The following is an 11,008-nucleotide window of genomic DNA, read 5'->3' as shown; positions in this document are numbered from 1 at the left end:
GCTCTATGCCAACACCCGTCCCAATGAACTTGTAAGAACTTCACAATTGGAATCTCCACAAGTGTGGACGTGGGAGTTCTTTGTACTCCAATAGTGTTCATGGCACTTTGGGCATTCATGTCGTTCAAAGCCATATGAAGTCATCGTCTTCACGGGGTAATATTGTTCATAATTCGCAGCAAAAATCGGCTTCGCCTTGGCCTTGAATTGCTTCGGCGACATCGCCTTCACTTCAACCATCTCGGCCATGATGTATTAACTAAAACCCTCAGTTCGGTATTTCTTTTATTCACGCCATTTTTTTGGTTTTTTGGGGAACTCTTTTCTCAGTCGTTTTTTTCGTTGAGGAAAATTGGAAGTGTGCTTTGGGAATTTTGGTTGACTGGAACAATTTCTGGGAAAATTACTTGTTTTTTGCGTCGGTCATTTATTAAAAAGAAAATAGTTTGAATGACGTGGAAACCTGTTTTTTTCTTTTTCTTAGTAATTAATTTATTAATAAATTAATTTAAAAAATACTAGTTGTAATAGTTTGTTGTGACATTATACCGAGAATCGAAGACAAAATGATCTTCAGAATACATAGTAACCCTCTAAATAAGACTCACGGTTGAAAATGTTTTACAGACGAAAAACATTTTTAAAAGTAACTAAAATGGTATTAAAAATGTTATTGGTGTGTATAGAATCTCTTAACTATTCAATGGCTGTAACTTATTGTATTAAACTAATAATTTCATTGGTTAACAGATACAATAATAATACAATAATAATAATTTTTATTATCAAAACAATATTAAAAACTGTTGTTAAAAAAAGCCAAATGAACTCAATATTTAAAATAAAAACAATTTTTATTAATGATAATAAAATATATTATACAAAAAACGACACAATAATAAAACCTCAAAATTACAGACTTATATAAATAGAACAGTATGGAAACTTTGTAACTAGTATATTTATAGTAAAAAGAGTTAAAGCCATTTACGAATTGTAAGAACCAAAAAAGCATATCATGGAAACGACATCAGAAAACGATATAGTCTTTGACCAGTTAGATACCGACAAGAATCAGCTTATTACATTTGAAGAATTTTACAAAGGAATAGAACCGTACATCCATGCAGAAGATATCAAACCTCTTCGCCTCTTTTTTTCTTTAGCAGACACAGACTCCAATGGTTCTATCAACAAAGAGGAGTTCTCGAAATTATTTGATGTCTTTGAGACAATGGGGAGTGGGTCTCAGGTTGATATGTACACCGCCTTTTTTGCTCTTGCCGATTCCAATAAAGATGGCGTCTTAGAAATCGACGAACTTCGAAGGTTCTTAAATTCTACTGGTTTCGCTTCTTCAAGAAAAGAAGCAAACAAACTTCTTTTGGAATTCGATAAAAACAGTGATGGTGTTCTTCAACTTTCAGAGTTCTTAGCTATTTTCATAGACAAGAAATAAAACTCATTCATTTGCACTACATTTTATAGTTTTATTATAGTTTTATTATAGTTTTATTTAATAGTTTATTATAGTTATTTTTTAATAGTTTATTATTTTTTTTATTGATATTTTATTTGTAGTTTGTTAATAGTTTAATTATAATAGTTTTTTAATATTTAATTTTTAATATTTTTTTTTCGTTATTAATACAAACAACGTTTTCAAGAGAAAGTAATTTATAACAATAGATTAGTTTTTTTTAATAGTGATGGGCACAACAGGTCGTTGAGTTTTAACGACACTTGAGATTGCCAAGTTATGCTGTTGCTTTTCTTTGTATTCGTCAAGAGATTTTTCTGGCTCGACATTTTCAGTTTTATCAAATGTTAAAGAATATCTCCCATGATTTTCTTTTAAAAGAACGCCATGACTGTTACGGGGTGTCGGGTCATCCAAAGACTCGGGTTGTTCCCCAATCAACGGAACTTGCGAAGGTCTGCCCGAAATGACGGGACTGTCACCCAAATCCCCTTTATCTTTGTCTTTAGATAAATTATTAATACGCAAAGTCATCTCGCGCACCGTGTAAAACTTTATTACTTTGTGATGAATGGACTTAACAAGATAAATGAGGATCAATAGCACGTCGCTTAGAACAAATACTATATTCAAAACTTCATTCACAGTAAATAAAACACGAGCGTTGTCGGCAATTTGTGTACCACATATCGTACATGTCCCATCCAATAACATCGCGTCGACGGAAGAAAATGAAAGTCGGTTCTCATATAAACAATCACACCGTTCCGGCATCATTTCATTTTCAACATAACAACAACTGTACTATTTATTATATATTTATTTACTTTAATTGTAATAATTAGTAGTACTTAAAAAAATGATTCTTTAAATAATAAAATTGTTAGAAAACAAACCTGGACTTCAAGGGATCTCTTTCTGTCATTTTGAAAATCTGAGAAATTGAAATTTTCGTGAGAACCCTTCACCCACGTGATTGTAATGAAAGGAGTGAGAGTGATGAATTCCAGAACGAGGAGTGATAAGAAGATAGTTCTCGTTTTGTGATATCTTTTTTGGTTATAAAAAATCATGACAATCGCAAAGAAGTGAAAAATGATTCCAATCACGCCAAAGATTGACGTGACGAAACATGCACTTAATCTATAAACTAATAACTCTTTATGAATCACCCAATGAATAGTTAATCCATACATCGATACAATTATATAAATGCAAGCAATGGTCTGGCTGTGAATAAAACTAAATAAATAGTAAATACGAACAAACGAATAGAACTGACATCATCCCTAAAACGATGATTTCATTCATTTTGCATTTTTTTAGTTTTTTTAAGTTCTTTTTTCCTTCAGACAAGATGGAACGCTACGAACCAAATTATGTGGAAATTGCAAGTAATTTTATTTTTTAAAATAAAAGCGGTTTGTGTCGAGAAATAACTACACTAAATTGTTTCAACACATGTTTTGATGTTCGGGTGTGATTTGAATAAAACCACTTTGTTGTTTTATCAATTTTGATTTGTGCAATAGTGTTGTTTGTTATTGTCGCGTTCCATCAATGTAAAGTGATAAGTTAAGATTGAAATTGAAAGATCTTAACATTTTTAAAAAACAAAATGAATAACAAAAAAACACAATTTCATCAATTCTATAGAAAATCTTCCCTTCGTTTTTCTTGAAAAAATAACACTTTTTCAAGTTTTGTTCCATTTTAACACAACAGGCATATTTAATTATTGTGTTAAATATTATTGATAATTTGATTATTTTGGCGGAACAATGGGAAAAAATGCCATTTTTCAAAAAAGTTATAGAGCCCAAAAATAAAAATTTAGCCGCCAAAAATTCTGTTGCTTTTTCATAAAATGTTTATATAATAGAATTACTATAAAATTTAACTTAATTTTTTGGCTTTTTTTCAAAAAAGTTTTTTTAACAATTAGACATTTTTTTTACAAAAACACAATATTTTATATGGTAATTAGTATATATAATAAAATAAATTATAAATACAAATAAATATATTTATTCTTTTTACCAAAATAATAATATGACCAAAAACAAATATAAAAATATAAAAACTTCTGTTGTTGTTTTGAACAAATAAATATACAGATAGTAGAAAAATAAGGTGTCAGGAATAAATTGGGTGTCAAATAAATTAGGGATTAGTTAATGTAAAAAAATGGGTTTCGTTTTTTTTTTTTATTTTTTCCCCTCACACAAAAAAAAATAAAAAACCATTAAATAACTTAAAATCAATCTGACACCCAATTTATTCTTGACACCCAAATTTTCTACCATCTGTAACTAAAACACAAATCAACAAAAACTATACAATCAATAACTTGGTAACAAATTATTTTTGGAAAAAGCCATATTGTCATTCTACAAATTAAATCTCCAGATTATTTTGTTTCAGTTGTTTTTATTCCATTTTTCTGACTATTTGAATCGTTGGTATTCATTTTGTTTTGTTCTGTCATTTCAATCTGAATTGGTTTTTTGATAAATTTTTTTGTAGAGTGAATTTCTTCTTCCATTTTTTTCATTTCTTCTGCTGTTTGTTGTGGAGATCCTATTTTGATTTCTTTAAGTCTTTTTTCAATCTCATTAACTTCCTTGTTTTTTCGTATTTTCCTTCTCAGTGCAAAGTAACAATACCAAACGATCAAAATGACATCTGAAACAACTAATAAAGAATTTAATATTTCAGTAACTTTAAAAAACAAATTGCTGTTATTCTTTATTTGTTTTCCACATATTGCACACGTTCCATCATTTACCATCTCATCAACAGAAGTAAAAGTTAATCGATTTTGGTATAAACAATCACAAGCACTCATAATATTATGATCGTTTACGTAACAACACGAAAACTATATGTCATCATATATTATAAATTTATTAATCATAATTAAAAATTATTATAATAAATATTTTTGTAAAATCACAAACTTGTGTCTCTAACGCATGAATATGTTCTTCATCAAAGTCATTTATATTTAATTCCTCTTGAGAACCCTTCACCCACGTGATTGTAATGAAAGGAGTGAGAGTGATGAATTCCAGAACGAGGAGTGATAAGAAGATAGTTCTCGTTTTGTGATATCTTTTTTGGTTATAAAAAATCATGACAATCGCAAAGAAGTGAAAAATGATTCCAATCACGCCAAAGATTGACGTGACGAAACATGCACTTAATCTATAAACTAATAACTCTTTATGAATCACCCAATGAATAGTTAATCCATACATCGATACAATTATATAAATGATTGATACTATCTTATTGTTATTATAGTTTTTTTGAATATTTAAACGAAATGACAAACGAATAGAGGGCCCATTATACCCAAGACATTAATCTGTTGCATGACGTCTCACTTCTCTTTGTTTTTGAGATTGTCAATTGATTGTTTAAATAGTTTGTATTATTGTGAAGAGATAAGAGTTAAGATTGTGGATAAAATAATAAAAATAGTATTGTGACTTTGTATCAATTGTTCATTCTTAATATTATAACTTATAATAATATTACTAAAATATAGGTAATTACAAAATAATATCAACCACGTTTAGAAGGCTTTTACATATTTTTTAAAATGACATGATAGTTTTTATAAAAAACCTTTTAAAAAATGGAAAGTCATCAAAAAAAAAGTTGTAAATAAAAACACTAAAAACTGAATACTTATAACAGAACGACTTAATTATATAAACCTTGTAATTTATATTTGAAAACTCGACATTTAAACTACTTTTTCTATGTGTAATTGTCCATATTGACTCTTTTATTTATTATTGATTTCATAATATTTATGACTTGATTCATTTTTGTTTGAAATTTTTTATTTTTTAAATATTTTTTTTGGTGTATTTTTTTCTTATTAAAAAAATAACTAATAATAATTATTATTATTTTTTTATAAAAATAAATATTATTTATTAATCATTTATTATATTATTAACTAAATAATGATCTATTTTAAAAACAAAAAAAAGAGGAATTTCTTAAAATTGGGTTGAAGAAAAAAATTCAAAAAATCAGTTTAAAAAAAATAATAACACAAAAATTAAAAAAAAGAAAAAATAATCCACAAAACAAATCAATTCACGAATTTCCGAAACAACACAAATGAACAATGAATAAGCTTTAAGGAAATGACATGAACATTGGGTCTTCAAGCGCGTCCTTCGCAGATATTCTTTCGTCGGGATTGAGTCTAAGCATTTGTCGTAGTAACTTCACCCCGGCCGACCCAACAAACTGAAAAGTAGTTTCAAAATCGACTTTTTTGAACCGTGGTGGGAGGGGTTTCAATGAGCTTTTTAATGTGTTGAACTCGGGCCACTCGTCTGGGTCTGGCATTCCCATCACCTCCAAAATTTTTATCGCCTGGTCGTACTCCGACTCGCCTCTAAAAACAGGGTGTCCAAACCCAATCTCCGCGTAGATGGCACCCAAACTCCAAATATCAACCGCGGAAGTGTACACCTCTTTTCCAAGTAAAATCTCGAGTGGTCGATACCACAATGTGATTATCTCCAATGTGTATTCCCTCACTGGTAAAGTAACTGCACGCACCAACCCAAAATCCGCCAACTTCACAACACCGTCACGCGTTAAAAGAATATTTTGGGGTTTTAAATCCCTGTGGAGAAATCTTCGTGCGTGCAAATATTCCAGAGCCATCAAGAGCTGCTTCATTATTCTGATTTGCTCTGGAACTGTGATGAAGACCTTCGACCGAAGATACTTCGCAAGGTCGGTCTCGCAATACTCGAAAACCATGGAGAGCTTATCGACTCTGTTATACACGGAAATGAGTTGTACGATGTTAGGGTGTCTCAGTAATTTAAGTGCGCACACTTCTCGGATCGACGTGCTACTGATCCCGTCGCTGTTATCTGGTTTGATGACCTTGAGGGCGTATATCCCTTTGTTGCCTTGCTGCTGAACATCCTGCACCTTTTTGACTATCCCGTATGTGCCCTCCCCTAACACCTCGAGGACTCTGTACCGGTTGTCGCACTCAAGACCATACCTTTGGGGGATTGAACGAGTCTTGGTAAACATCTCCTTTTGTTTTTGCAGTTTCTCTCCCAAAGAATTCCTACAAATTTGAGGGTTCTTCGCTTCTGTCTTTCCAACTTTTTCAATCCCAAAAGTGAGAGAGTACATTTTTTTCGGCATTTTTTTTATTTTGTGTTATATTTTCATTTTTGTTTTTTCATCACATCACATTGGTTTGTTTTCTAGTAAATATATTAAAATTGATTTGCTCAAAAAAACAAATAAAAAATTGGTAAAATAGTATTCAAAAAACAGTTAAGCAAAAATTAAAAAGAGATTTTTTATTTTTTTTGTTTATTTTAGTTCTTTGAATTATTATTATTACTATTACTATTTTCACTCATTTTTACTCGGTTGTAACAAAATTATAAATTAAAACGAACTATATTAAATACTAAAAGTACAATAGCATAAAAATGATAAAATTATAACAAACTCTTTTATCAAAGTTTTGTTTTTAATAACAATAATGTTTTAAAATTTTTTTTGAGAGTGGTGAGATTGTGTGAACGGAATAATTAAACATTTAATGGAGAAAAAAAAAGGAATGAAAGTGCGTACCCGTAACGAGTTGTGTGAGGTCAAGCGGGGAAGCATTAACCGCGAGAGGGTCTCGAGCGCATCGATCATAGGACTCCATGTTGCTTTTGGCAATCCAATTCTCGTCAAGAAACCAAGCAAAGTCTCACACAAAACTCTTCCCCACATCAAAATCGAAAAAACGATGTTGGGAGGGTATGACATCATGGAATCGGTGGACCAAACAACTTTTTCTCTGTTGGATAAAAGATCGAAGGAAGCAACCATTCTCAATTTGATAAGTCATTCCTTCGCGACGTTGGTCAACGGAAAAAGCGCCAAGAGAAAACCTTCATTCAAAACAGAAAAATTGAACATCTTCGAATCGATTGAGCCATTCACTTCTCTCGGGTTTTGTGAATTTGGGAAGAAGGTAATTGATGTCATTATGAAGGAAGACGACCCCACTCATACAAAACGACACCAATTCGTGCAACTGGACGAGTGCGATAAACGAATTTTGCAGGTACTGAACGAGGTGGTCACAGATAAAAACTACGTGAGCGAAAACGGAAGTGACATTGTTGCAATGATCAATACTTACGCAGATAAAATTGCTGCTCCAACAGAACTTGCTGACCGACGACCACTTCAGAACACCGAAAAAACAATTAACATGTCCAAAGAACTCGAGTTCTGGAATTGCCAAAAGATAAACACGTACAACTACAAAACGTTGTTTGACTCATTTGCAGAACAAGTGGGACAACATGGAGATTATATGAGAACAGTTGGGATCTTGAATTTGGTTGGGATGATTCGTTTGTTACTTTTTATTTGTTCTCAAAGAATGTTGAAATCAAGGAAAAGAGGATGTTGACAAATTGTGCGACCCCTTTGAATTTTTGGAAAGTGAGTTCAAAGCGGTTTCGTCTCAGTTTCAACAGTACTTCGATGAGTGTTCTCGAATAGAACAAGAGATACAAAACTCACTTCTCAGCGCTGATGAAAATAAGTTGGAAGAGATCGAACAAATGTTGCACTTTACGTACCCATTATACATGAACTCCTTGATACAGTCATTCAGACAACTGTTTTCAATTGGAAACATCCACTTGGGGAACGACAACACATCGGGTATTATCCAAAAAGCTCGACAAGAGAAGGTTGTGAGCGAAGTTGAAAGGCATAAAGACGCGCAAAACACTTACTTGGGAAAGGAGCTTATGGACATATTGGTTTCAGAAAACAGAACCACAGACTCAGTCCCGATACACATTGAGATTTTACTCACATACTTATACGACTACTGTTATGACTCACCAAATATCTTTGCGCCATTGAGCAGCGATGATGTGGTTGTTGCAAGCCAAATTTTGAGAATGCTTCAAGTCATCGATATGAACCAACTCTCTCCTCATTTGCTTGCTGGTGCGTTAAAAATGTTCTTGTGCCAGATACCAGGAAGGTTGATCAACAAAACCTTGACGCATTCACTCATCGAGCAGTGGTCTTCAATCCCAAAACCCATCTCTTTCCAGATGTTCAATAAGACAATACGCAACCTGTTAAACACGTGCCTTCCCCAGAACCTAACATTGTTAAAATACACATTCAAGTTATTTTCGAAGGTAAACGCTTTTTCACAAACGAACAAAACAAACGAATTTGTCATTGCAAAACAGTTTTCCGAAGTTGTCTTTGACGTCGAAGAGAGTGTTCAAGAAAAAGCACAGGTATTGGAGGAGATAGTGTGTTTCATCGTGTTGGAATTCAAACACTTTTTCCCGGAGGATATCAGCGACACAGTTCTCATGCTTGAGAAGGACAAAAAGAAGTTGAAAGAGTTTGAGAAGAACACACAGAAAGAACGAGAAGGCCGCATTTTGCAACTGACAACGATGGTTCCCCCACCAAAGTTTCTCGCTCAAGACAAAGAGACGCGCGTTGAAAATAAGGGTTCTGAGTTGCTTAATGAGATTCAACAGTACATTATCAACAAGAAGACCCGGAAAATGCAATGTGAATAAAGTTGTTGTTGTATTTTTTTAAATCAATAACAACAAATAAATTGTTTACCCCTGTAACTTCTTCAAGTCAAGCACGACCTCATCTATACACACCCTATCAGCTGCGCAATGTTCCCAACAGTTGCATATAGTGTCGAACAACTGTTTTGGCATCTCGTTGGGTTGATTCAATCGCGACCCATTACAGACAAACATCGCGATTTTCCATGGGTACTCGAACTCAGAGGAGTTGTATGGGTTCTGTAACGTCGAGATTGCGAACATAGTCAGTCCGAACGCAAAAACGTCTGACTTTGTCGAGTAGTTTTGTCCGCAGATGATTTCAGGTGCGACGTATGTTGGGTTCTTAGTGATGACAACCTTTTGATTGTAGAACTGCTTGTAATTTCTGTGATACCCAATATCAGTCAATTTGGCAACAACCATTTCATTCAAATCAGTGGACATCACCATGACATTTCCTGGCTTAATGTTCAAGTGCAAAAATCCTTTTGAGTGCAAGAGAGCAAGTCCCTTTGCAATATCAAGGTTCACTCTCAATCGCAAATTCTGCGACATTTCCGACTTCTTGTTAATGAAGTCTTGCATCGTCCCGAGCGGCGCAAACTCGGTGACAACCCACTTTCGATTGCCAACCAACACCTTTCCAATCAATTTGGTGAGGAACGGCGAATTAGGGAAATTGTCCAACACCGTGATCGGGTCGTCGAGTTCTTTTTGGTCTTGTCCTTCAAGAACAAAACCGCCCAAATCTTTCACAACGACTGGCGTATTTGCGTACAACGCTTTGCATGAAGTGACGTCATATCTTCCTGACATTACTGATTGAATTTCGATTAATTTTGGGTCGATGAAAATAGTCTCTTCAGTGTTTGTTGATATCTTAAAGTCGAGTTTAGCATTGACAACGTTATTCTCATACACAACCGTCTTGAAGAGAATTTGTGTGGAGAACGAGCACTTCGGCTGGAAGTTCAATTTGATGAAGACACACTTCCCGGCCTCTAAAACGACATTCTTCGGCTCGAAATTAATTTGGAAGCGCACGTCGTTCTCTTCTGTCTCAAAATATAACTCGACCAATTCCTTCCCTTTATTCCCAATGTAAAATCCTTTTGTATATTCTTTGAATAATTCCATCCCTTCAGGAAACTCGATGAGTGTTGTACTACTTAATATCGTAGGAAGCGTTGGATATGGCGTCAATAAGATATCACAATGCTTCAATGAGAACACGCCATTCTCTCTCTTATATTGGATTATTATTTGACGCTTCTCATAGTACCTGTAAAGCACAAATAAGATCAGAAGAACTATACAGATGAATAAGACTCCACACACTATACACACACCAACGGCCCAACCTAACACACGACGTTCACATCCCATTCGATCATTGGTCAGTTTATACCAACTCGAACACTTGTTGCAGAAATTGTCAATTGACGACACACAGTGGGCAACTGTCGAGTATGGAACACACGTGTTGTCAGATAAGATGGTATCTTCCGCGCATTTCAAACACGTGTTCTTCTCCGAAGAACACAAAATGCAATTTGAAGTGATTTGTTCGCATGAAACACATTTGCCTTTGGAGATGTAATATCCCGGAATACATGTGGTGCACCCACTTGGATCTACTGAGGTACAATGGGAGTTCAAAATATCACTTTTTGAGAGACACGACCCATTGTATAAATAATACTGGAGTTGACATTGAAGACATTGGTTCAATGAATTACAGAGACTACACCACTCGCCACATTGAAGACAATTTCCATCAGAAACGTAATATCCGTTCTCGCATTGAATGCACTTCCCTTCATTTGTTGTAACACATTTGTCGATGTTTTGATATGTACAATTCCCCGAGATAAACACACGTCCATCAGCACATTTG

At 33.7% G+C, this 11,008-nt stretch overlaps 7 protein-coding genes across 7 annotated transcripts; 2 read left to right on the top strand and 5 right to left on the bottom strand.

The window, feature by feature from the left end:
* Positions 1-1,018: 1,018 nt before the first annotated feature.
* EIN_320480 (calcium binding protein, putative) lies at positions 1,019-1,459 on the top strand (the record flags this gene model as incomplete). Its single annotated transcript, XM_004253772.1, has 1 exon — positions 1,019-1,459. The coding sequence occupies one exon, from the start codon at positions 1,019-1,021 to the stop codon at positions 1,457-1,459; it is 441 nt and encodes a 146-aa protein (XP_004253820.1).
* A 231-nt stretch (positions 1,460-1,690) lies between these two features.
* On the bottom strand, positions 1,691-2,257 carry EIN_320470 (hypothetical protein; the record flags this gene model as incomplete). Its single annotated transcript, XM_004253771.1, has 1 exon — positions 1,691-2,257. One exon carries the CDS (start codon positions 2,255-2,257, stop codon positions 1,691-1,693), a length of 567 nt encoding a protein of 188 aa, XP_004253819.1.
* Positions 2,258-2,331: 74 nt separating this feature from the next.
* EIN_320460 (hypothetical protein) lies at positions 2,332-2,791 on the bottom strand (the record flags this gene model as incomplete). The annotated part of the gene is made up of 2 exons (XM_004253770.1): positions 2,332-2,706; positions 2,750-2,791. The coding sequence occupies 2 exons, from the start codon at positions 2,789-2,791 to the stop codon at positions 2,332-2,334; spliced, it is 417 nt and encodes a 138-aa protein (XP_004253818.1).
* Positions 2,792-3,890: 1,099 nt separating this feature from the next.
* EIN_320450 (hypothetical protein) lies at positions 3,891-4,740 on the bottom strand (the record flags this gene model as incomplete). The annotated part of the gene is made up of 2 exons (XM_004253769.1): positions 3,891-4,361; positions 4,441-4,740. The coding sequence occupies 2 exons, from the start codon at positions 4,738-4,740 to the stop codon at positions 3,891-3,893; spliced, it is 771 nt and encodes a 256-aa protein (XP_004253817.1).
* An 898-nt stretch (positions 4,741-5,638) lies between these two features.
* Positions 5,639-6,667, bottom strand: EIN_320440 (cell division protein kinase, putative; the record flags this gene model as incomplete). Its single annotated transcript, XM_004253768.1, has 1 exon — positions 5,639-6,667. One exon carries the CDS (start codon positions 6,665-6,667, stop codon positions 5,639-5,641), a length of 1,029 nt encoding a protein of 342 aa, XP_004253816.1.
* A 421-nt stretch (positions 6,668-7,088) lies between these two features.
* On the top strand, positions 7,089-9,108 carry EIN_320430 (hypothetical protein; the record flags this gene model as incomplete). The annotated part of the gene is made up of 2 exons (XM_004253767.1): positions 7,089-7,899; positions 7,943-9,108. 2 exons carry the CDS (start codon positions 7,089-7,091, stop codon positions 9,106-9,108), a joined length of 1,977 nt encoding a protein of 658 aa, XP_004253815.1.
* A 45-nt stretch (positions 9,109-9,153) lies between these two features.
* Positions 9,154-11,006, bottom strand: EIN_320420 (serine-threonine protein kinase; the record flags this gene model as incomplete). Its single annotated transcript, XM_004253766.1, has 2 exons — positions 9,154-10,923; positions 10,992-11,006. Coding segments are annotated over 2 exons (1,785 nt in total), but the record flags the coding sequence as incomplete, so codon positions are not given.
* Positions 11,007-11,008: the final 2 nt, after the last annotated feature.

This window comes from Entamoeba invadens, assembly GCF_000330505.1.
Source record: "Entamoeba invadens IP1 unplaced genomic scaffold scaff_1105074724328, whole genome shotgun sequence".
Classification (NCBI taxonomy): Eukaryota; Evosea; order Mastigamoebida; family Endamoebidae; genus Entamoeba; species Entamoeba invadens.
The sequence above is the reverse complement of the archived record's forward strand: the minus strand, read 5'-3'. Positions and strand labels throughout refer to the sequence as shown.